This window comes from Gadus macrocephalus, chromosome 14, assembly GCF_031168955.1.
Source record: "Gadus macrocephalus chromosome 14, ASM3116895v1".
In the NCBI taxonomy this organism is placed as follows: Eukaryota; Metazoa; Chordata; class Actinopteri; order Gadiformes; family Gadidae; genus Gadus; species Gadus macrocephalus.
In genome coordinates, this window is record NC_082395.1 from 4,677,952 (window position 1) to 4,704,543 (window position 26,592).

Below are 26,592 nucleotides of genomic sequence, written 5' to 3' on the forward strand. Positions count from 1 at the left end.
GAGGAGAAGCGAGAGGAGAGGAGAGGAGAGGAGAGGAGAGGGAGGGACGAGGAGAGAGAATAGGAGAGGGATGGGAGGAAAGGAGAGAGGAGACGAGAGGATAGAGAGGAGGGAGATGAGAAGGAGAGGGAAGAGGGGAGGGAGGGGAGAGGAGAGGAGAGGAGAGGAGAGGAGAGGGAGGAGAGGAGAGGAGAGGAGAGGAGATGAGGGGAGAGGAGGGGAGGGGAGAGGAGGGGTGAGGAGAGGAGAGGAGAGGAGAGGAAAATGGAGAGGAGAGGAGAGGAGAGGAGAGGAGAGGAGAGGAGAGGAGAGGAAGGGAGAGGAGAGGAGAGGAGAAGAGGGAGGGGAGAGGAGAGGAGAGGAGAGGAGAGGAGAGGAGAGGAGAGGAGAGGAGAGGAGAGGAGGGAAGAGGAGGGGAGAGGAGTGGAGAGGAGAGGAGGGAGAGGAGGGAGAGGAGAGGAGAGGAGAGGAGGGGAGAGGAGGGGAGAGGAGAGTAGGGGGGAGGAGAGGAGAGGAGAGGAGGAGAGAGGAGAGGAGGGGAGAGGAGAGGAGTACGAAATGATTGCGGCTCTTCTCAGAGCTGCTTCTTCTTCGTCCTCATTTGATCCCCCCAGCAATAACTTTGAAGCAGCTCCTCGCCGCACCGCCACATAAGAGCACGAGTGCCTTCCCGACACAGCTCTTCCTGTGTTAATGACTGCGTTTAAACCTAACGCAACCCAAGGTGTGTTGTTAATGAGAATAACTTTGACAGACAATTTAAGGGGCATGTTGCTAAAGATTTGTCTTCTTTTGCCGGTGTAGTTATTTATTTATTTTTTATTTCCAACATCCTCTAAGAACTGATTAGAGACCTTGTATTGGAGTTGGTGTAGTATACGGAGTATAACGTCTGATTTTATTCTCCCATTTTTTCAGCTCTTACACTGAATACTGAGGTTCAGGTGTCCACAAAAAACATTGTTTCACCCAACAACAGCAGCTGAATGTGTTCCTGAAAACAAATGAATTTAATTCAAGACTTCAGGTACCTTAGCCCCCTCCCCACCCACCTCTCTCTCTTTTTCTCTCTCTCTTACTCTCTCTCACCCTCTCTTTGCGCTCTCTCCCTCTCTTGCGCTCTCCCTCTTTCTCCCTCTTACTCTCTCTCACCCACTCTTTCTCTCTCTCCCTCTCTCTCTCTCTCTCTCTCTCTCTCTCTCTCTCTCTCCCTCACTCTCTCTCCCTCTCTCTCTCTCTCTCTCTCTCTCTCTCTCTCTCTCTCTCTCTCTCTCTCTCTCTCTCTCTCTCTCTCTTTCTCTCTCCCTCTCTTGGTCTCTCTCACCCTCTCTTGCTCTCTCTTAATTACTTTTCACCCACTGCTAATGCATCCACCACCACAGTGTACTTGTTCTTTATAACCTCTGTATGTATAGCAAACTCCGGGCTGACCGCAGAGAGGCCGTGGCCATCGTTAAAGCTTGTTGCTATTATTCTTAAGCGCTTCATTCAGAAAGCTCCACTGCTCAATAACACTCCAGAGAGAACCAACACAGCTAAGGGGACTTCCGGCTACAGCCCAAACACCGCTGCTTATAATCAAGTCTTTTCACTGAGTACTTTTTAAATTAAAGTTTAAAAGGGCCTTGGTTGAACTAGGATTAAGCTTTAGGCTTTTTAACATGTTGGTTGAACGACTGATTAATCAGGCTCCTATTTAATATATCGATAAAGATAGATATATAGATAAATAGATAGATACTTTATTGATCATCAACAGTCGACTTTTTGTGTAGTTTTTTCTGTTAAAATAAATAAATGTATCAATTAAGTTAAGTATCCTTCAATAAGTAATTTTACCCAAAGCAATTGACTTTTAGATACATGTCAGCTTGCTCGAGGATGCCTGCAGATAGACTGTTGGGATCGAACACAGAACCCACTAAACTCTACTTCTTGTCACCAAACACTGCTACTTTCCATTGCATCCAACATGGATGTAGTCTCATCGACTTCCATTTCACCTCAGTGTTAATGTCGTGTGCTGAACTCACAACACAACAAGTTTAGTTCAATAGTCATTAGTCCGTGTTTTAGTTGGCTAATGGGTTTAAATGAGGGCTCACTGTTCATTAGGGAATGCAGTTTAGGTCAGAATGCCCTGAATCTACACTGCAGATGAGCGGGGAAAATGTCCCTAAAGATCCTTTTTTATGAACATCTGGTAGAGGGGTGACTTTCTAGGTTTAGGGACTTTTAGTAAATGGATTGTGGTGTTTGTTTTTCTCCTTTTTCGACAAAAACAGCCAGTCATTGCTCAATTTCCGCTTTTCTCAAGTTCAAATACTCCCCTCTGCTAATCGAAAAGTTGAGGAAGCAATCTCGAAATACTAAGATCTTAGATTGACGCGATAGTGGTGTTGATAGTGTGTAAGATTGAGCAATTATCACATTATACCGTCACACACAATTGACCTTGTTAGCCTTAGACCACCAGATCTCCTCACTTGCATGCTTTCCTCTGATAGATGGTGGGCTTGGATATGGTAATTCCCCCAGCATCCTGAAGGACAGATCCCTCCCGCTCTCCTTCAGCTGACTTAGCCTAGGTCCAATTAACGTCTGTCTAGTCAGCCGGGAAATGAACGGCAGCTCCTCTCCAGATATAGCACGACGCACTCAGACTTGAACTCCGCGGGGAGCACATCCCACAGCCAAAGAGTTGGTTTTGACAACTTATGTGGCTCATGTGTCATGTTGTGAGTATGTTTTGTCTTTTTCTTTTGGGTGTGGTGTGTGTGTGTGTGTGTGTGTGTGTGTGTGTTTGTGTGTAGGTGGGCGTAGGTGGGGGTTTATATTTGTGCATTTGAATGGAAGGGGTCAAACCCAATTAAGTTCTAAAAATGTTAAATAATTGTAAAGCAGAACATGGATATTTGTATCTCTATATCATTATATATATATCATGCTCATTATTATAAATATAATTCCCTACACTGCCATTCCCTACACTATTATACCGTGCAGTGGTTGATGTTGATTTCCGTGTCCGAGGGAAGGTTAAACTCATATATAGGACACTTAAAGTGAAACACCACATGCGTTTGTGTGAAGATGTGTGGAGGTCCTGGCCAGTGGCAGGTTTTGATGTCCACATCCGTGATCGGGTTAAACTTCTTGGATACAATAGCCTCCAGAGACATTTGTTCATTCTGGGCTACTGTAGAACCATGGCGATGCAACATGGCGGCCTCAATGTTAGAGGACCCGCACCCCATGTAGATATAAAGGGCTCAAACTAAGATAACGAGGAAACAACAATTCTTATTTCCATGGGATCATACACTCATTAAAACATTATCAATGTTATATTCCATCTCTCCCAAGTACGTTCTAGATAAAAGATATACACTGTACCTTTAAATTCATTAGTTTTCAGCATTTTCCATATGCTTCTTAATTTCTGATAACCTATCATTTTACAATCAGCCAATATTCCTAATATGCTTTTCCCAGTATTATCCATGCCTACTTGATGTGGTCCGTCATCACCAACAACTTATTTCTGTTTGCCTTTCCCAAACGTTGGTCAAATAAAATAAGATCCTAATGATATATCACTCCCGCCCCGCGGACAACAGGTAATATAGGCTACAACATGTTCCTTGGTGAGCGTGCACTGCTGCAGCGGCTATAAGGTAAGGTGGAGTTACGTCATTCGAGGAGGAAACAAAGCCACCGCGCTCCTTTTTTCAGCACCAAATGCATTCAATCCGCGGACAGCTCCGTCTCACAGCCGCACCGTGTCCTGCGGTGGAGCCACCAGGAGCCCTGGAATAGAGAGACATGAGAGTGTAGAGGGATCGCTGTTTCCACGCAAAAGATCTGCATGGAGAGATGATGCATTGGCACTAGCGTTTTCTGTGCGTATCCACGTGGATGTTTACTCGGATTTGGACTATTTTGTAATTCGCCAGGATGAAGGTGTGAACTTTGAAATGCAATATTTTTTTTACCCCGTCGGATGGATGGCGAAGGATTTTTGGATGATATTGAATGCAACTGAGTTGGTTCATTGTGTGCCATGGGATCCTTTGGAACGAGCGACGGTGGCGCACAGGTCTGGATGAGGATTTAGGACGCGATGCTTCATATATTTGACGATGCCCCAGTGATGGTATGCAAAACCAGAGATGTTCCTGTGTGCCTCTGTGCCTGTCCGAGAGTCTGTCAATCGAGTCAAGAATCTTAGTGCATATCCTGCACGTCGTAGACATTCTTTCCCTTTCTTATGGTTAAAAAGAGAATAATGCACTTCCTCTCCACGGATTAAGAACAATCAGGCATTTCATCAACAGTCGACTTTTTGTGTAGTTTTTTCTGTTAAAATAAATAAATGTATCAAGTATATTTTGCAATTAAACAAGCAACTATGGCATAAAGGAGCATCTTGGATTATATTAACGTTTGCTGTTATTGACAGACGAAAAGCTGTATCAAATCAATAGGAAGATCTTTATCTCCAGCCACCCAGCAATAATGGATCCACTCCCAGAGTACTCTATTTTCCTGGTCCGGATTCTGGACGAGCTGGACCATAAACACGCCACCATGTCCTACCAGGACCTGTGCAAGTCCCTGTGTGCCCGTTTCGACCTGGCCCACCTAGCCAAGCTCCGTAGCCTGCTGTTCTACACGGCCTGCCTGGACCCTGCCTTCCCAGCCACCCTCTTCAAGGACAAGATGCGCTGTGCCGTGGAGGACCAGCAGTCCAAGAAGCTGATGGTGGCGGCGGACATCGTGACCATGTTCAACCTGATCCAGATGAACGGGGGTTTAGCCAAAGACAAGCTGCCCATGGCGCACAGGGGCAAGTTCCACAGGAACCAGTCGTTGGAGTTGAGCAGGTCCGACCCAGATGCCTACACGTTCCAGGACAGTGAGGGGCGAGGGGGCTACGAGCGTCCGGAACACCCCCCGGCCGACGGCCACCACTCCCACCACCACCACCCCCACCAGCACCACCAGCACCACCACCACAACCACCACCACCTCCACCACCAGCACCCCTTGCCCCAGAACGCCTCGCCGTGTGCTAAATCGGAGCGCAACAGTTGCCAGCAGTTTATTCCCAGCTCGAACCCTAACTTCCTCCTGGGAGTCAACAAGGACCTGAAATGTAGAGCGGCCTCCGTGGACAAGCTCCAGCACCTGCCCCAGTACGGCAGCGGCAGCAGCAGGCCGCCGTCACCGCCCTGCGACATGCAGTCCACCTACTTTCCCATGGACATAGACAGCGAGTCCACCACGGACCAGGACTCCCTGCAGCACATGGGACACCCCGAACCCTTCTCCGTCCACTCCTGCCTCCAGAAGAGGAACATCTTCAAGGAGGACTTTCACAACTTTGTGGCCTTCTCCCCACAGGTCTGTCTGTCTGTCTGTCTGTCTGTCGAGGCTGAGCTGTTTGGTTTCTGTCTACTGTTGTTCCAGTGATTGATTGAAGTGGATCCTGTTCAGTCCAGAGGGGGAGAGGAATGGGATGCATGGATATGGAAGGTGATGTAGTGCATTTATGCCGAATGTCAGGGCTGGAGAGGTGGTCGATGTAGCGGTTAAGTAGGTGGAATATTGAGTCTCTGATGAGTTCAGTGTCCTACGGTCTGCTGTGAATTGTCAGCGGAAGAGGTCAAGTGGAAATTCAGCTCTGCCGAATGCAATTTAAAAACAGTTGTTAAGATTGATGCTGTGAGCGTGGAACATCACACCCAGCAGCAAGCACTGAATAATGAAAACGAAATTGGAATATTTTACAGTTAAGGGAAATGGAGAAGGATTAATGAATTCAACTCATCTACTTTTTGTTTATTTGTAATCATTGTAGAATAAGTCGGTGCTGCAATTTTTTTAAATGTTACATTTGGAATTACGAATAGCTAATTAAATAGTTGAATGAAGGAATTAAATAAATAGCTAAATAATTGACCTTACCCTTATTTAAAGGTTAAATAAAATGAAAGGTCTAATGTCTAATCCTGTGTAGGTGGGGATTCGAGTCATGAAAGATAAGTAACCCACAAGGAGCTGGTGACTCAGTATGTTGGGTTAAATATGGATGCAAATCAAAGCTCATTTTAAGCTGTACTTTCGGGGCCATTGGAGAAATGTGCGTAACTAGTAACTACTGTGTCTCTATCGAGCCTTAACAGAAGTGTTTCTTTGGGATGCTATCCTCAGGTCCTCCCTTCTGACGGCAAGCAAGGCGGCAAGGCGTCCGACGGCTATCACCATCGGAGGGAGCTCCACAAGCCCGCCACCTTCTTCAACCACAGCTTCGAACTGCCTTACAGCAACCCGTACTTTGAGCCCGTGCTCAACTCCCCCATCCAGGAGAGACGGCGGGCCAAGCACGAGAGCCTGGACGACCTCCAGGCCTCGACCTACTTCGGCCCCACCACGGTGTCCGAGTGCGTGAGCGCGCGCCGGCAGCTCGGCAAGCCGGGGAAGGTGCCGGCGTGGCCCGTGAAGAGCCTGAGCCTCAACGCAGAGGAGGGAGGGCCGCCAGACTTTGAGAGGTCGGTCCTGAACTGCAAGCCCCTCAAGGTGAACCACCCGCACAACATCAGCGTGATCTGCGACGCGGGCGAGCAGCGCTTCCAGAGCCCCAAACAGAAAGCCACCGCCTCCCCGCTGGCCTTCCCCAAGAAGACCAACGGGGGGAAGCCGACGAAGGAGGCGGCGTCGATGGCGTGCGGTCCCGCGATCGTGGACAAGAGGGAGACCGGGAAGAGGTTTCGGGAGAAGATCGTTCACAGTTCGTCTTTCCAGGACAGCTCCTCCAGCGTCGGAACCCAAACGGATCTGGCGGCCCAGAAGCAAAAAGCGAAAGAGTACGCGTCCAAGTACTGCGAGCGGGAACGCCACCCCTTCAAGCCCTCCGACGACGAGCCCCAGACGCTCAGCGACGACATCAGCGACATATTCCGGTTCCTGGACGAGATGAGCGTGTGCGACTCGCTGGGCGTCATCCAGTCCCCGTGCTACAACAGCAACGGCTCCCTCTCTCAGGTAACGCTCAAGTCGGACGGCGACAGCTCTCCGGAGCGCAGCACGGTGCGGCTGGCCAAGTCCAAGCTGGACCGCCTCTTCCAGTCCATGGAGTGCGCCGACGACGAGCTCAAGTCCAGCGTGGTCAAGCTGGTGTCGCGCATCGGGGAGATCGAGAGGAAGCTGGAGTCCCTGTCCGGGGTGCGGGGGGAGATCTCCCAGGTGCTCTCCAAGCTCAACCGGCTGGACGAGAAGATCCTGGAGCCGGAGGGCAACGGGGGGAGACACGGGGAGACGCAGGGCCAGGGCGCCGCCGCCGCCGCCGCCGCAACAGGCTCCATTTCTAAGTCTCCGGACCCCGCCCACAGCCACGCCCATGCCGACCCGGGACTGTCCCCGCACGTCTTTCAGTGCCACACGACGGGCCACAACGTGAAGAAGGGGGAGGCCGGCGGTCTGGTGGAGTGGTGCTGCCCCGAGGGCGGGAGCAGCGAGAGCATGCGGGTGAGGGCCCTGAAGAAGAACATGTTCACCCGGCGCTCGTCGCGCTCGCTCAACGAGGAGAACGGCGGCGCCGGCGAGCCCAAGGCGGTGGCCAGCGCCGCCAACTCCCCCCGGGACTGGAGGACGGTGTCGTACGCCTCCCAGGCCCTGGACGAGGTCAAAGACAAGGACAGCAGAGACAGGGAGAGGGACAGGGATCGGGAGAACAAGGAGCGCCACAGGAAAGCCAAAGAGGTAATTGTGTCCACAGAAACACTTTCTTCGTTAAGCTAGTGAACTTCCCCCTCTATGCAGTTGTGATTGGAGGCTATTAACGTTTGCATTTATTTATTAAGCAGTACCTTTCTTTTGATAATCATATTCCAAGTGAGGCTGAAGACACTTTAACGCAATCTTAGTATACTGTCGGTGTGGGAGCAACTACACATTTAGTTGGTTTATAAAACCAGCCAGATACGGGTAGCCTTAGGTATTGGAAAGCAACGGTGCATGAGTGCTCATTAACAATAATATGCCAACAACAACATTAGCGTGATGGTGCAATTGTAGAAGGCAGTTAAACGTTAAGGTGTTCCTGGAACAGATGAGACTTTAGGCGCTTTTCTGAAGGTTTTGTTGCATCCAATCAGTTAAAGCTTCATCAATCATACGCCTATTGAATCACCAATTCAAAATCATACATAAAGAACATATTAGCAGGTAGAAAATTGGCTTCCAATAAACAACCAGGTTTCGACTGGCTAGATGTGATACACAGTAATTGCGAATACTTTGTCAATGGAAACAGACATAGATACAAACATATGCACACACTAATACACACATTATAACAATACATACAACAGTACGTCTGTATTCATAGTCTGACGAATACAGATCTACGCGTACATGAACCACACAACAGCGCACGCGGATACGAACAGCAGCAGTAGTCAGGGCAAATACGAGCAGATGAATGCAGCTCGGTCCCCTTCTAATACAAAAGAGAGGAAATTGAGCCGTCACCCCGGTTTATTTTTAAACGGACAACATAAGCTGATGCAAAGAGCATTGTGGAAGATGTCTCTGCGGAGAGTTCGGAGGTGTGAGGGTTGGTGGGAGAACGGAAGCTGCCTCCCCCCCCGGTGGGCGGGGCCCAGGGGGGGCAGGCAGTGCTCCCTGCACAACCAACAGCTCTGGAAATGAAAGCAGGGGTGTGGGGGCGTGCGGGGCTTTAGAGATAAATGGCCCCGTTTTGAAGTTGATTCTCAAACGGACGGGCCTGCCAGCGTACGGATGACCGGACGAGATGAAAGCGGCCTCTCTTTTTATGACCGGCCAAGAGTCTTGTTTCATTTTTTATTGCGGATGGGCAAAATGAGGCCTGATTAAAACTAGAGGACAGAATTAGAGGAAATGGGTCACGGTGACAGTATGTCACAATGCTCCAAGAGTGGAGGCCAAACCCACAATTTCTAAACCGATTTGGTCAGAATATGGTAACCTCATCTGAATCACAATCTTATTTGAATCAAAATAGCCTTATTTCCGCTTGCTATTTCTGTACATGAAAAGAACAAATGTAATGCCATTGACATTGTAGGTCAACTTGTAATTGGCCTTTAATATCTGTTCATTCTCAACATACTGAACAATATGAAATAAAGAACTCTAATTAGGCTAGGAGAGAATAAGATGACTTAGTTCCCACTAAGTCAACATTGTGATACATTTGCTAGTGTGATTTCATCAGGATTACAGATGGTTTTGCTGAATCTTAACACCGAGGCTGTGATGTAATGGACTTGACACGTCAGTGTGGCTGGATCAAGAATTTACTCCCAAGCTCTGTATATATTATTTCTTTGGTTTAATATATCAACATAATAATCATGTGTCAACTGTGTATGGGGGTTAAAGAAAGACATAGCCAATGTTTGTTGTTGAGAGACGTTTAATTGTGTCTACATGTTGTGGTGGTGGTCAGGTGCAAGAAGTGGAGGGTAGATGATGTAAGGAAACGCTTGACCCTATTAGTTAACATGCATGGCGAAGTGCAATTACCTTTTACACACCACAAACCCTATGGTGGGGTCACAGCTGTGAGGGAGCTGCATGATTCCTTCCTCATATTCCACGAGGTTCCGCTGGGATTCCACACACACACGCACGCACGCACGTCCGCACACACACACGCACGCACGCACGCACGCACGCACGCACGCACGCACGCACGCACGCACGCACGCACGCACGCACGCACGCACGCACGCACGCACGCACACACACACACACACACATAAAACAGATATACACCAACACACACACACAAACACATATACACACACAAACACACACAAACAACAGACATCCACACACAAATACGCACACACACACACACACACACACACACACACACACACACACACATTCAGATACACACCATTAGGATCTCACACACATAAACACATCAACAAATACACAAACACACTTTATTACAGCGTGGAGATCACAAGTGGCAATCATTAATGCTGGCACATAACGCAGACAAGAAGTATACAGAGAAACTGCCTGTGTTTTAGGGCAAGCCTACTAAGGACCCTTATGAGGAGATTATCTTCCTTCCACCTGTTACTCTTCAAGACACACTGAACAGGGGACACAGCTCCCATTTACATCCATCAAGGACATCGTGTTTTGATCCATTGTAACTGTGCTTAAAAAGAGGGGAAATTTTTTTTGCACCACTCTGCCAAGACGCCAGACAGCGACCAATGGGGCCATTATGCGCAGACGGTTGAGAGGGGAACAGTGGAATGATGGCTCGTAAAATAGTTTCAGGCCTGCGGGGGCATTCCCAAGTAAACATTGTAAAAACGGGTCATGGTATTTGCTTAGAAAATCTTTTATTTGTTTCTTTGTTCCCCTCTCTCTTAAATCTCGCATGCATTATGTGTCATTATGATTGACCCGCAGCTTCAAAAACTCATGCCACGCAATTACATCATTCCCCAAAGTGATCCCTTACACACGAGTTGAGCTGCTTTTTTAAATGGCTTGTTTTCAAATGTCACCCTCTCTCTCTCTCTCTCTCTCTCTCTCTCTCTCTCTCTCTCTCTCTCGCTCTCTCGCTTTCTTTCTCTCTCTATTTCTCTCTCTCTCTCACACACACACACACACACACACACACACACACACACACACACACACACACACACACACACACACACACACACACACACACACACACACACACACACACACACACAAACACTTGCACTCTCTCCCGTTCTCTGCGACCTTTCCCCCGTGGGAGGCAACATGGAGTGGGCCCTTAATTGAATTCCAGGTCTTGAGCAGCGAGCCGTCCATCCTTGTACATGGCTTTTCACAGTTCAGGTCCACAGACACACCATTGACCCTATCATCATCCATGAGAGATGGCAGTTCATAGGGTTCAATGGCTACTCTGAGCTCGCCGGTGTAAACTATGGGATTGTGAGCCTATCTTCGAGAGCCAACCAGGCTCTCAAACTATAAAGTATGACGGTTCAACGCATTTGAAGTATAAGGTTGGATAGGGTTTTATGAAAGGTATTCCTTTGCAATTTCATATATTCAATACTTTTTTTAGTGGTGTTTACCATATTGCTCGAAACAAACGTATGCCAATCAATGTCAACTTTGAATTTCAATATCGCTTGATGTTGCAGATGTCTTATCATGTTGTGTTGTAAGTATTATCTTCCCATATTGTGTTACTCTGCTCAGTGGTTTTTAGATGTTGTGTAGGTCATGTTGTTTAACAACATGGTTGTTTTGCTGGGTTATTTCATCACATTTTGTTATTGGTTTGTGTTAACTTAACATGTTGTGTTAACATGTTGCATATCCATGTTGTGTGGCTGTGTTGTTTATTGTGTTGCTGTGCTGTGTTGCACTGCTGCATTAGTTTTGTTGTGTTACCCATGTTGTGTTTTTTGTTGCCGTGTTGTGTTACAAATGCTGTGTTACTTTGTTCTATGTTGTGTCTTTGTGCTTATGTGTTGTGCTGGTCACGTTGTGTGACCATAATGTGTAGCCATGGTTTGTTGCTGTGAAGCCATGTTTTGCTGTCATGGTGTTTTGTCTTTTTGTGTAATTATTATTATTATTATGTTAATGTGTTGTGTTTCTCTTTCGTGTTACCATATTGTGTTTCTCTGTTGTGTTGTCATGTTGTGTGTTACTATTTTGTTTCACCATATTGTTTTGCTGTGTTGTGTTTCTTTTTCGTGTTGCCATATTGTGTTTCTCTCTTGTTGTCATGTTGTGTTTCTCTGTTGTGTTGTCATGTTGTGTTGATTTCCTGTTCTGTGGTGTTGTGTTGTGTGGGGTGTGAGCTGAGTGTTACTGATTCAGTATAAAGCTGCTAAAGGTCAGCTGGAAAAACCGCTAGCCTTTGAAGAATTGACACAAATATAAAAACAACAATCAGAGTTAGCGCACACCATACCAACACAAGCTCTTCACCATACATTAGACACACACACACACACACACCACACATCGCCGGGGAGTGACAACCCCTTGTTCACTGCCTCTCTAGATTCCTTGAGAAACAAAGGATAATGGTAATAGATGACAAACATGAAGCACGGAAACATAATTATTGTAATTATAACTATGTAAAAAAACAACAACAACAGATGTGACTTTCATTGAGGGGTGTGGAAGTTGTCGAGCAAAACAAACAAATAAGAGAAAGTATGGGGTGGTGGTCGGTCCAATCTGGAGCTCAGACATTAAGGAGAGCCAGATCTATAATGGAACCACTGTCCACCCCCCCTGTCCTCTCTTTCTATTCCTCCTCTCCTGCTCTACCGTTTAATCTCTTCCTCCTTCTCTCCACTCTCACCAGCCGTAAACCGTTCTCCGTTTTCCCCCTCTCCCCATATCTCTCTTCCTCCCACCCTCTCTCTTTCACTCGATACCCATATCTCTCTCTCCCCCTCTCTCTGTCTCCCTCGCTCCCTCCATCTTGCCCACGAAGCGCCCCCATCTCATCTCATCTCCCCTCCCCTCCCCTTCTCTTCCTTCCAATCCTGCCTCCATTTTTATCATTCAGTGCTACGCTCATCCCAGTATGATCCGTGAGTGACAGACACCCGAGAATCCGACCGAGGCTGATTTGTGATTCAAACCCAAGGGGGGGGGGGGGCGGGGGAACGACAAGGCTGTGACTGGGGTGTTAATCCCACCTTGGGTTTGAAGTGTATTTTACACATATGTGTCTGCTCCTGTATTGCATATCGAGGGGCCACTTTGCGATTCCAGCGTTGGCTCTATCGATAATTGAGTGTGTGTGTATGTCTGTGTGCATGTGGTGGTCATTTGATCAAAGAGTCAAAACACACAGGATTGGTTAAAGGGAATGCACCCCCGATATTCATATGATATAAAAGCCTCAATAATCATCTAATGGAATTGCAATGCATGCTTTGGAATTCGGACACATTTTAAATCGGACACACAAATCAAAGTACAAATACACACAAAATACTTAAGATTGTGTGTGTATTTGTGTGCGTAATGTTTTGGTCCATTATACCAATACAGTTGTGCATTTTGTTTTGTGCATTTCTCATTGAGACTAATCGGATTGCGTGAAAATAGACACTTTGCTTGGCCGGACGGTGAGGACACAGCTGCTGTTGTGCGCTCTGCACCACCTGCAGAACACTGCTATTATCAGGCCGACCAGCTGTGGCGTCTTCACGACTATTTGATGAGTTTATGCATGTTTGTGTGTGTATTAGTGTGGCTGTGTGCTTGTGACTGTGTGTTTGTGTGTGTGTTGCTGTGGCTGTTTGCTTTTTACTGTGTGTGTGTGTGTGTGTGTGTGTGTGTGTGTGTGTGTGTGTGTGTGTGTGTGTGTGTGTGTGTGTGTGTGTGTGTGTGTGTGTGTGTGTTGCTGTGGCTGTGTGCATGTGACTGTGCAAGCAAGTGTGTTTGTGTGTCTGATTGCATGCACCGTCAGCATGTTCAGGCGTGTTTGCATGCCTGGGTGCTTGTGAACGTGTCTTTGTGTCGGTGTGTACGTTAGCATGTGCGTACGTAAGATACTGCGTGTATGAATGCATTTCTATTTGTGTTGGGACGTGATCCCATGGATTTTCTTTTTAATCTGCCAAATTGAACACGAATCGATCGACGCACGTCGACTGCACATTGCAGTAAAGCCTGATTGGCAAAATGATTGTTGATTGGAGGCTAATACGCAGATTTACACAGCGGAGAGAGCTCCAGATTCAGGGCTCTGGCATGCGCTCAGAATGTTCTCCGCCAAGCCTCTGAACTATAAGCTCCCCCATGGTCCTCCTATTCACAACAATCCAATTAGCAGCTCACGACAATTGTCCTCTGAAAACATCCCCTTGGCTTCCTCTGGTTCAAGACGCCAATAAACACACACAAACACGCGCACACGCACACATGAGCACTGAAGCGTTCACACGTAAACACACAGGCACGGGAGTGACTGGTAATTAGATACAGAGCAGGGGACAGATTGATGTCACCTTCGCTGACCAGAGATGACTGGTAGTCAACCTGGCGGACATTGATAGCGGCTGTCTGCACACAGGCTGGGGTCGATAGATGGGGCTGGGGAGGTTGGCTAGCGTTCGTCATATCCTCGGCTGTGCTCTTGGAGGGAATGGAAGGGGTTGAAAGAAGTATCTGTGTTTAAATACGTCCTGTGGTGTCCTAGCTTCCTTGCTGTAGACTCTGCTGAGTTGTTTGGTTTGGGGTTTGCTGTGCTGCCCCGTCTCGCATATTTTACCTCATGCTTCACTGGCAAAAGGTCCGCATGAGAAAGTTATTACAAAATACGAGTCCCAAATCGCGTCTTAATTTCCTGACACCCACCTCTTGTTAAACGTGCCAGCGTCTCCGGCTCAGTAGCATTTTGCAGGCGCAGGCGTTCTCTCCTGCTGACTATTGACGGAACACTTCGCTGACCAGTGATGTGTTTCTCTAGATCGATGGTATGTTACGGTTTGTCTGTTTGTTTTTTTTTATCTCTCCTATCTCGGCCCTGACGGACGCCCCTGCGTGAGCGGGGTTTCGATCGAGCGTCTTGAGCACCGCTCTACGTCTAACGGATCCCTCCGATGTTGACCGTATTCTTCCCCCCCCCCTCTCGTCCTCTCCTCTCCTCTCCCCTCCCTCCCTGTCGTAGGCGGAGCGGGACCGCCACTACGAGCACCCCCAGGCTCACCGCCAACCCAAGCCGCCCAAGGACCCCTACCTGGTGGAGCAGGTGTTCGCCCCGCACCCCTTCTCCCCCGGGGTCAAGGCCCACGTCAAGGGCAGCCCGCTGTACGCCGACCTGCAGCTGGTGGGGCCGGGCGACGGCAAGCGGGGCCAGCCCTCCTGGACCCTGGAGGAGTTCAAACGCAACTCGGGGGAGAAGGGCAAGCACCTCACCGCTCTGGACCTGCAGGTACTGGACCACAAGGGTGCGGTAGTGGGTGAGGGGGGGGGGGTGGAGGTGGTGGTGGTGGTGGTGGTCGTAGTAGTGGTTGGGGTGGTGGTGGTGCATGGGGTGGAGGTGGTGGTAGTGGTGGGGTTGTTGGTGGTGGTGGTGGTGCATGGGGTGGAGGTGGTGGTAGTGGTGGGGTTGTTGGTGGTGGTGGTGGTGGTGCATGGGGTGGAGGTGGTGGTAGTGGTGGGGTTGTTGTTGGTGGTGGTGGTGGTGGTAGTAGTGGTTTGGGTGGTGGTGGTGCATGGGGAAGGTGGTGGTGGTAGTAGTGGTGGCTGGGGTGGTGGTGGTGGTGGTATTGGTGATGGTGGTTGGGGGAGTTGTGGTGGAGGTAGTGGGGTGCTGGTGGTGAAAGTGCTGGTGGTGGTGGTGTTTTGGGTGGTGTTGCTGTTAGTTGTTGGCTTGGTGGTGGTGGTTTTTGGGGGGATGGTGGTTGAGGTGGGAGAGGTGGAGGTGGAGGTGCTGGTGATAGTCGTGGTGGTGATTTTGGGGTGCTGGTGGCGGATGAGGTGGTAAAAACGGAGGTGGTGGCAGGTCGGTGGTGGGGGTGGTGGTGATGTTGATAGTGGAGGAGGGAGTTGTTGAGGTGGTGGTGGCGGCGTTGCCGGCTGCGGGACCTGCAAAAAAGGAGAGAGCAGCCTTTTGAGAAATCCATGAAAGTGGATGCAGTAATTGCGCCTTCGCTTGTAATGTGTTCTGCTCGCTAACTCTGGGGCTCGTTCCTCTGTGGGAGCTGTTGCTGTGAGGGATGTAATTCTATTCTCATTTGGCTAGCAGGTTGGGATGTCATGGTGCTTTGTGTGGAACACATTTGGAAAGAGGATTGGGAGAACGGCTTGGTACATTGTCCTGGCAGACTGTTTTTCCGCACAGCCTCTCACTTGGATGTGGCACTTTGTGTGTCGGCCTTAGATTTCTTCAAGGGGCTAAAGCACCTCTGGGAATGATCCGCCAAGCACTGATAGAAGGACGAAAGGCAGGTTATTGATACCCACTGGTGGGCCCTAAGTCACCAGAGACAACCACAGATCAATTGCTGCTAACCTTCCTGTGACTGCAGCACAGCCTGATCGGGGCTCTGCTAAACATGACGTATGCCTGGACTGAATGGTTTCATATAAAGTACTATACATTAATATATATATATATATATATATATATATATATATATATATATATATATATATATATATATATATATATATATATATACATATATATATGTATATATATATAATGTGGTAATATATTATGTAGTAGAAGCCGGTTCCTTGTTTAAAACAATGCATTCCTTCCGCATCGTTGTACTGTGTGCATATTACAAAATAACACAGTTAAGACTTCCCAAGAACACACTAATAGGATGATCCCAACGATGCGAGGGGAAGAGAGAGAAATAGAGACAGGAGGCAATGAGTTTGAGAGAGAGAGAGAGAGGGAGAGAGAGAGAGAGAGAGAGAGAGGGAGAGAGAGAGAGAGAGGGAAGAGAGAGAGAGAGAGAGAGAGAGAGAGAGAGAGAGAGAGAGAGAGAGAGAGATTTATGGGGATGTACATCAGAATCACTTGTGGGATGTTTTGTCGGCGATACTCAGTCATATAGAGAGGACTCAAGAGGGATAGTACTGTGAAATCCTAAACCAATGTAAATACACACTAACCATGGCTAATGAAAACTTTGTTTGGCCACAATGCCCATGCAAGAAACAATTCTAACACAACACAGGGTCCCTGTAATGACAAATCCTTTCACCATTAATTACTTGACAATGACCAGAAATCCATTCCACCAATAGCAATCCTATCCTGCTATACTTCCATAATCAATGCAGTGATTGCAATGTGACGATGTACCAGCCCCTATGAACGTCATTTAAGAAAGAGTACAACCCTTTGGTTTTGGCTCCTCGACAATGCAGAAAGAATACCTAACAAAACAAATAAAATAAAGAATACACAAGTAATTTAAATAATGTGTAGTGTGTGTTGAGTTAAATATGCCTTGTTTGTATGTTCGTGTGTGTTTTCGTATGCACAGCTACATCTCAATGTATGTGTGAGTGTCACAGGCAGATATAGCGTATATACTGTATATATATATAGTGTTGATTGTTTATGAGCCTGGTTGCCTGATGTAAAAAGCTGACCGGAACTGCAGATATAGGCTTAGAGACTGCAGTACTGCTAACTAGACGTCAGCAGTTGAGAAAGTCTGGGATTGGGGTGGCTGAGGTCTTTGATAATCCTGCAGGCTTTACTGCCACCCGGTCCGTTATAAAGACCCACATCCACTGATGCACTGGGCTGTCCACATTACCCTCTGCAGTGCTTTGTGCTTGAGGGCAGGGCAGGTCTTGCACCACTCAGTGATACATCCAGTCAGGATGCTCTCTGTTGGTAGGCCCCCAGGGTCTTGGGCCCCGTGCTCCACCTTTTTCAGCCATCGGAGGTGACGGAGGCCTCGCCGTGACTTTTTAACCACATCGCTGGTGGGCACGTCCCAGGTCAGGTCCTCTGAGATGCGGACACTGAGGGACTCTGTAGTAGACCGTGGAGGGGTCTCTCCTCTCCTCCTTTAGTCCATCATCACCTACTTGGTCTTAGCAACAATGAGAAATAGGTACTTCTCCCGGCACCACTGTGTCAGGTTATTGACCTCTGTCCTGTCGGCCATCTCGCCGTCAGCGGTAATAAGGGCCAGTCACTGTCGTGTCGTTGGCAAACGTAATCACCAAGTCGGATCTGCGCGTGCCCATGCAGTCGTGGGTACACAGGGAGTATATGAGAGGGCTTAGGGCACAACCCTGGGGGGCTCCCATGTCCAGGGTCTGCTGACTGGGAAGTCCAGGCTCCGGCTGCACAGGAGGTGGCTGAGTCCTAGGTCACTGAGCGAGCGGCATCCTCACACATGAGCTCCTCCTCCCCCGGTGGGTCCGGAGGGGTCGTGGCCAAGGTGTCATCCGTGGATCTGATTTGTCCGTCCGCAATTTGGTAAGGGTCCAGGGTAGGGGGTTAACATGCTACAGATTAGGTCTTTGACATACCTCCAAAGCATTGGATCACTATGGGAGTGAGGGGGCACGAGTAGGACTTGAAGCAGGAGGGGACACTTTGCGTAGGAAGAGAGGTTGAGTTTGCTCGTTAACACACTAGTCACCTGTGGCAGACACACTCTCCTCAGCCAATCTGAGATGCTGACTGACCGTGAACATCCTGCGTGTGTCGGACTCGGTGTGGAGCAGTGTGTTGGTCGTGTCTACGTTGGTGGGAGCTCTCTATGGGAGGTTGATATTAATAACCTCAGCATGGCCGTGAAAACGATTCAGTTTGTCCAGGAGGGAGGCTGCGGTAAATGCTGCACAGCTGGGTCTCCCTGCACACCTGAGAGAGATTAGTGTCTGGATTTTGCAGACTAATTGCCATCCTTTTTTTCAGTTAATCATCTAATATCATGTTCAATCCAATTAGGATGAAAGTGTATTTTATATACTGTATCTTCTCAAAAAACTACCATAAAGAGCCATACTAAACTAGATGGTTAGCCCAATGCCCACTACGCAAAGTAGCACCATGCAATATTTAAGTTTGGGAATGTAATTTTCCAATTTATTTTTCCATTTCCTCTTTTCAATTTCTTCAGGCACCCATATTTTGGTGTAGGTTGGCTTACAGAGTATCAAGCTCCGACTGAAATAGCTAACAGCTAAATTATTCTGTGCTCATATGTTGCATGTCAGAATCAATTATCCACAAAGCATATGTGTCGGTCTATATATATATATATATATATATATATATATATATATATATATATATATATATATATATAAATACATTTATTATCCAACATGGCATTCTTTAAAGGTCAGACTAATTCCCAGAGGACCCTGCTTTAACCATTCACAGATTGCCGTTAGTTGGAAGCCTTTGACAACTAAAGTCACCAACCTCAGTTAACTAAAACAGAGCTTGAAAATCATTGATTTGTAATTATTTTAATGAAATAATTCTGAAACCTTTTTGATGCTGAGTTGTCCTTGTCCTGAGTTGTCCCGGCTATAGTTCTGGGATGAATAAGCACTAATTCAGGCAATCCATCATGGGTTGTCATAACGATGTAATGGCTGCGGAATGAACATGCAACATCAACTCTAAAAGCTGGGACTACTCAATATGCTCTCTGAATAGCAGGCTTTTTGCAAAAACAAGAATACAAGATGGCCTAGACATTGATGGTTGAAAAAACAGACACAGACCATCGCAGAGAAGGGCAATGCGACCGGCAAAAGGGGCGTGTACAGTCTCTGAGTAGCGACGTCTGAAAGTCTTCAAATCTTTGCAGGACGTGTAAGTGTAATTTGGCCTTTATCGATAAAAATCTTATTGGACTGTATGGGAAGTCTACTTTCTGTACTCATTCAGTACATAGATAGAGGCTAATGGCCAACTGACAATGTCTGTTAAAAAAGTAGCAATACATCTGTCTATATGTCTGTCTATAGGTGACAAGGTTCATTGACTCTTTTGCAAGATCCCCCAAGATTTGGGACCCGTTGTGTCCTTCATATGTTTGTTCTCTCTTCTCTCATATTATAAATAAAGAATTGGGAAAAGGTGTCACAGTGCGCAGGATTGCACTGTGTGCCCAAGGGTGTTCTTGTCTCGCCAGAATGGAACTGGATTTGTTTTCAGCCTGCTGAATGACTTGTATTTCGCTTTGAATAAAAGTGTCTGCTAAAGCGTAAAAAAAAAAGATACAATAGAGAACAAGTGTTTCTTCTGTATTATTGTAGCCGCTATGATATGTCAAATCAATTACACTCCCTCGCTCAATTATATTTCCATCAAGCATTTTGGCACTCTGACTACCCTCTAAACCTCCCTCATTCTCTCTCTCTCTGTTCTTGGTGATGTATTCCATAGCCTTTCTCCCGAGATGTAGCAGTCTGTTAAAATATCAGCGTGTTGTGGTGCAGACGGCCATCTGTGAGCAGACCCATTCTGGGATCGGCGCAGCTGCCTAGGCACACCACAACAGAATCAATCTCCCTGGTGCACAATGCTGGCTTTCTGGTCATGATCAATGGACTCCAGCAAAATCATCTGAAGCCTGTGTTCCCCGTCGCCACCAGACCACAGGCTCATTTTCCCCGAAACTTCACCTAATGAAAGAACTGGTCCACGGTATAGCGTGTGTGGGGGTTTCATGCCTCCGTCTGGAAGGTGGAACTCCTTTTAATGAAGAACAACTCTCAACAGCCGACATACATTAGAGAGGAAGCTCACGTACTCTGTCCACGTCTGTGAGCCGTTCTTGAAGCACATTCATTCCCTTTGACTTGTAATCTAGACAAAATGTTGTTGATTGAGATTGCTGCTCTGTTACTAGGAGGCCAAATACAGCGGGGCACGTGGAGTCTGAGATCACTTGATTGGCTGCAGAAAAAGGCACTTTCACGTCACCAAAATAACTTAACTTGAGTTACGGATTGTGAAGGAGTTTAAGCCTGTTTTCTCTAAATGTTCGATTACTCCCTCGGACCACCCACAGGTCAGCTCAGGAGCCATTACTGCTATTGATCAGTAGGTAGGGTTTCGCCCCCCAATTGCCAGCGGGAATTTCGCACGCTGCCTGTAACGGTTGTTCGATTGGTGCCATTCACTTGCAGACAATCTCCTCACCCTCACAATTTCATCCCAACATGATGTCTCTGTAATCACTGTCTCACCCCAACCTGCACCTTACATTGGTCCGTGTACTCACCGTCTCTTCTGAGCAACCTGTGTCTGTATTTACTGTCTCACCCCAACCTGCTACAGAGCAACCTGTGTCTGTATTTACCGTCTCACCCCAACCTGCTTGTTAAAAACCTGCATCACTGTCATTAAAGTTATATATGTGCTTCAATGTGTAACCTCTTAGTGTTGAGAATGATAGGGAAACGTAGAGGCAATGTAATGTTGTTATTTTAGGATGGTGTTGACTCTCTCTTACAGGATGTCATGTTTAAGTGGTGGTTTTGGCGGTAATAACAGCATCCGGCCTGATAACAAAAAAGAGGCCTTGTATATTTTTGCAGCTGTGTCGGAAAATGCAAAGCCCCAAGGTTGGAAATAATATCAGCTACCATCCTGGGACATATCAGCAGCACATCTGTGTAGGCCTCAGCTATGTAGCTATGTTCCCACCCTTTAATTAGTTAAATACTATTCAAAACTAATTGAAGGGTGGGAATCGTTATTTGGGGAAGCCTTTTCAATTATTTTTAACCTTCCTTTGTGCTTCATAGTGAGTCCCTCACTATGAAGTAAGATTTCCGCCTCCTTAACCACCTTCTTGTCCTGTTCTTCCCCAGACCCAGGAGTCCCTGAACCCCAACAACCTGGAGTACTGGATGGAGGACATCTATACGCCGGGCTACGATTCGCTGCTGAAGAGGAAGGAGGCGGAGTTCCGCAGGGCCAAGGCGTGTAAGATCGGTGCGCTGATTGCGGCCGCCACATGCACTGTGATCCTGGTCATCGTGGTTCCCATCTGCACCATGAAGTCCTGAGACTAGGGAGGCACCGGATGGATGGATACCATTAACCGGCTCCTCACCTTTACAGGTTTATTTGTTGTCTGAGATCAGCTTCATCACTCACAACTTTATTTTCCAAGGCTGGGATTGTATAATTTGGCAGCCAATCAGGGCCGTCTGGCCTTGTTGAAAACGCTGACAAACTGCTGGTAACTGGAACTTTTTGTGGTCTTCTCCTTTCCTGTTTTGTTGATTATACTAACAGTTAGGAAAACCGTTGTACCGGAGATCAATACTAAGCAATTATATATCCATTGAAAATGTTTTAACGTTGTCTACCGTATCGTTGACAAACTGTTCTCAGTTTCTTGATTTTAATGAAGTCATTACCGCAGATGATCTGAAACGTTGTTGATCACTGGGTTTATTTTGTAGCCAGTGTATCATATTATTATTTTTAGTATGATTACGATATAATGTATTTTGATGAAACTTATTTTTCTGAATTATATGGTTGAATATGGGTTAAATACTGGTATTTATCTTTATAAATAACAACAAGAGTTTGATGTGATGAGAGTAAAGAAAGAGCTTTTTTGAATATAAAATACAGTATTATTAAGTGCTTTATTTGAAATAGAGGCAGACCAGTACATGGACCGCAAAAAAAAAACTTTATGTGAGCCATCTGAATGTAATGTAATTATATGATATATATAGATATATATAGATATATATACACACACACTGAAACATTAACAACATTATCATATCTTAGCAGATTTGATTTCAAATGTGCTGCCTTTTTTTCAGAAAAAACAACCAGCCACAAGCTACAAACTTTTCAAGCAAAATGTGTTTGATTTGTCTATTTATGTTTGCCTGTGCGACGAATACTTGAAATTTCAAGACCCATTATGTAAAATCTGCAGTTATCTCCTGACCTAATTGAATAATACACTCCAGTGTTGAGGGGGATAAAGCTCAAATCTGGGTGAATGGGGCTTTTAACGTTCTTTCGCTCAAAATTTGTTTCGACCAATCTTATTGCTTGGGCAAGGAACTGTAGCCACGCGTTTCCTGGAATGGATCACTACGGAATACAACGTGATCGGCGGAACCACAACAAACATCATATAGCTGAACAATAATCTCGGATCTAGGAGCGGACGGATGACAAAAGCAACAGGAACGTTTTCCCATCGTCACATGCCTCAGGCAAGGCGTCGGAAAAGGTTTCATTCAAACCTGTGTAATAGACTGGCCGCTGTAGAAAACATTTGTTAGAACTGTCTTTTAAAACCTCCATCTTGCCACTCGCAAATACATTTCTCTTTTGAAGAACATCTCTGTGAAAACAGGAAACACTGCGTCACTCCACCCCCTCGCACTTTCTTGTCTCCGTCCCGGGAATGAACTGATAATTGCCCTGGCGCAATATAGCTCTATTTTCTGAAAGCCCACGCCGAATCAGTTGCCAATATGACCGGAAAGGGGGGACATCGTAAAACCGGACCTTATTTACGGCTAACGACGGTCACAGTTCAGCCACAACCGTTCCTTGTCGTCTTAGTCATCCACGGTGAGCCTCCTTCGACCACATGCAGCTAACCACTTAGACCTTGTGACGATGTCTCCTCAGCTGCTGCGGCTGAGCATTCATTCAGTCAGGTGGGGAAGAAACGCCTTCAGCACAAGCCGTGTATTCAGTAGCACACCGCGTAGGTCAAGCTGTAAATGGATAGGTACAGCTCATGCACATTGTTATGTGTACGCAGGTAATAGACACTGTTACTTTAATAAAAGCTTCTAGATCATTCGCCTGTCATCCGGGTCTGATTTATTGTGTCGCTGCCTTTTGGGCGTCCAACTTGGGATGGACGGATCGGAGAGTCGGTTGCATGATGAGTCACAGAATGTGTTTATATGCTTTGTATACATGTCATCGTCGTTTGACATCGTCACTGTGCGATAGGGGCATCCAACCGGCAAAGGTCACCAGAGGTCAACTCTGATTGGTAAGCGTCGTCATCATGCAGTATGATTAAAAAACAAATGGTACGGTTGGAGTCCATGAAATAAGTGTTATCTCGCTCATGAAATAAGTGTTATCTGTTCAAACCTAAAATTGCGTCTTGTTATATTGGCCAGCTGAACAGGGTTTCAAAACTTGATGTGGTGTAGCCCACATCCTCACAGCTGTTTCAGCTGAAGTGATGCAAAGACAGCAGTTGTGACCAGTAGGATGTGGTAAAGGGAATTGCGCAGCCCCAAGCAAGATGAGAGCTGGCCAGGCTGTACTGAAGGGTACCTTGGGGATACCGGACAGATGGACTTATTGCCCATGAAGCCTGTGTCGAATGAATTCACGTTACTCCTGTCTAAAATGTAGAAAAGATTGACCTGGCAATTATGCATTTCAGCAGGTGTGATGGGATGGCTCACTGCGCGAAAGCAATCCCACGGTCGTGCAGAAATGCAGACATTTTCCACTTTTTTGGTTTGCTACCTTTCGGATAACCCATGTTTCGCTTTGCTTGAGATAGTGTGTTTTTTTTGATCAAGTGAGGCCATATATATATCAACTTTACTCAAAAATTGTGACACGGTGAATCGTATTTTAATGAAGCTATTATTCACGGCACCATTAAAGTATAGGGAGAACTGTTGCTTTCAGGCAAAGAAGGCTGTTCAAAGCTGGTGTCATTACAAAAATAATCAATTCTGTTGTCATAGCCCATTAAACGTATTTATAAGATGAGAGTACTAATTACACTCATTAATGAGACCACTGGTGTTAATGCAATGTTGGATCTCATTTACTTTTGTCTCAATGTTGTGAAGCACCTGCATACAACTTCATTTTTTATATATATTTTTAAGGGATGTTTGTGCCTTTTTGGACGGGGCAGTGGGTTGAAGAAGAGAGTTTTAAGACACGTAGCATAGGACCGCAGGTGGTAATCGAACCCACACCATCGCTACGAGGCATATTGACTATGCTGTTAGCACATTAGCGGGTCGAGCCTCCATTAGTCCCCAATCCTGTTGACTCGACATGCCAGACACACTTAACTCTCTGAAGGGGAGACCAGAGGTGAGTGCAGTAGCTCAGAAAATGGGTGTATTCAACATCTGGCTGCAGCTCCAGCCGTCAGCAGTGGTTTTGGCGGTGGGTACAAGCCACACGGGACAGGGACACACCACCTCCACAGCTGCTGGGCTGCTGAAGGACGCAGGTTTCATACTGAGCCTTTAGTCTCCAGTCCAACGCCTTGGAGAAATGATGTAGAAAGGTAACCTTTCAACAAGCAGTACTCTGACCTTCATTGAACCGCCAATTTTTTTTAAATTGGGAAGAAGATACAATACTTTTGTGTCCTTTGCGGGAGTGTAAGACCCGTGTGTGAGGTAACAGTTCAACAAACAGTTAGACAAATGGTTTCATGTCCAAATGCCTTGGTTATTATTCAGTATACTGTGTCTGCCAGTTCATGCCAAATGCTTGGTTTACAAGGTGTATTTGAAGTTTGTCTGCCAGACAGAGATAGTTACAGCCAGCAGACATACCGCTATCTTCTTCCTGTCAAACATTAAACCATTCACTATTTATCCCCTTTATCTCTGAGTTTGTTTGTTTCAGTGTGCGATACAAAATAATCCATCACTGATTAGAATGCTTACTCGATGCGTACAGTGGCCAGCTGTCTTGACAGTTTGATAACTAATGCAAGATTGGCTTTTGTAAGGGGGCGGTTGGATGTCTTACTGGTTAATGTCATGAGTAATTGCCTCCACTGCCTTCGATAATTGTCCCATAAGATGGCAGAAATGGCCAGGTTTACTCAACAACAACAGCAAAAACAGGTGATATATCATGATGACATTAAACAATAACGTATAACATACTGTACATGAAAAAACAACTTCTATGGATAATGAATATTTATTTGATTGTATTTTCCTTTTGACAAGGCGTGTAATCTAATTGGTTACACAACAACGAGCCCCAAACTAACAGTGGCAGTTGTAATGAAAGCATTCCTGGTGATTATTATATTAGCAGCAGGCGTAGGAGAGTAATGAGAAACTCAATCTTCTACGTTTCCTCAGGCAAATCATGCCATGCCATCCCATAATATTCCGGGGAACTGTCGTTCCGAACGCTACCCGACATGGTATAAACTATTGGACCCTACCTCAGGCCATGTTTGTTTTATTGTCTCAGATTTAATACTTTTTCTTCGTGCGATTGGGATGATCAAATGTATCAGGGATAATAAGATGTGTTATGATTCTAGCATAACTGAGTCTTGAGCTTGCTAATGTTGAGTGCTGTGCCCGTTATGAGTCTGGGTCCTGCGTTCACATATTTTCTGTTCTCTTCTCGACCCTTGGAGATGAAAGGGATTTTAGAATTGTCCTCCGAAAGTAGAACAGTTCCCAAAGTAAGCAGAAGGGAAATGTTGTCCCCTCGGATGAGATGAGAGAGGAGGAACGAATCCATATCTCGCTTTCGTATTGCATTGATCTGTAAACTTACTGTAAACCCCACCAAGCATTGTCCCCAGTACTCCTTTCAAGCAAAGGTTTCTCTTTAAAATTTTGAATTTCTGAGTTTGATTTTGTTCTGTAGTTATAATAGGCCCCTACTTATGTATAATAACAGTCTTTTGGTGCTTTCTCAGTTCCGTACAAAGTTGTTTGTTGTTTCTTATTGTCTGACAGTGGCAGCGACAACTCAAGCCCTCATTATACAACTTTTTTATCATACACAGCGCTATGGAAAACTTCACGGCCACAAACAACATCAAGCATCAGACGAATGTGTGCATGATTCTGCTGTTGGAAGGCATAGACATTGTTCTTCATCTTTGAGGTAGTACTCGCTGGCGAGGTAATGGTCTTCTGTTTTATAGCCTCTTCTGTCAGTTAAATGGACTGTAGAATGATGGTATTTGGTCACCTAATGGAAGGAAGGAGACAATTCATCCCAAATCTCATGTTTTATCTCCCTACAATAATTCTATAGTAGTAATT

General features: G+C 46.4%; 1 protein-coding gene across 1 annotated transcript; it reads left to right on the plus strand.

The window, feature by feature from the left end:
• Nucleotides 1-3,642: 3,642 nt before the first annotated feature.
• On the plus strand, nt 3,643-23,371 carry minar1 (membrane integral NOTCH2 associated receptor 1). The gene is made up of 4 exons (XM_060071486.1): nt 3,643-5,406; nt 6,217-7,764; nt 14,732-14,995; nt 21,388-23,371. The coding sequence occupies exons 1-4, from the start codon at nt 4,519-4,521 to the stop codon at nt 21,583-21,585; spliced, it is 2,898 nt and encodes a 965-aa protein (XP_059927469.1). The 5' UTR covers nt 3,643-4,518; the 3' UTR covers nt 21,586-23,371.
• The last annotated feature ends 3,221 nt before the right edge of the window (nt 23,372-26,592 follow it).

Bases quoted from the DNA above. Each gene is read 5' to 3' on its own strand.
- minar1 (XM_060071486.1), top strand. From the start codon at position 4,519: ATGGATCCACTCCCAGAGTACTCTATTTTCCTGGTCCGGATTCTGGAC. The intron at 7,765-14,731 runs GTAATTGTGTCC...TCCCTGTCGTAG, and splicing joins GCCACAGGAAAGCCAAAGAG to GCGGAGCGGGACCGCCACTA. The intron at 14,996-21,387 runs GTACTGGACCAC...GTTCTTCCCCAG, and splicing joins TCACCGCTCTGGACCTGCAG to ACCCAGGAGTCCCTGAACCC.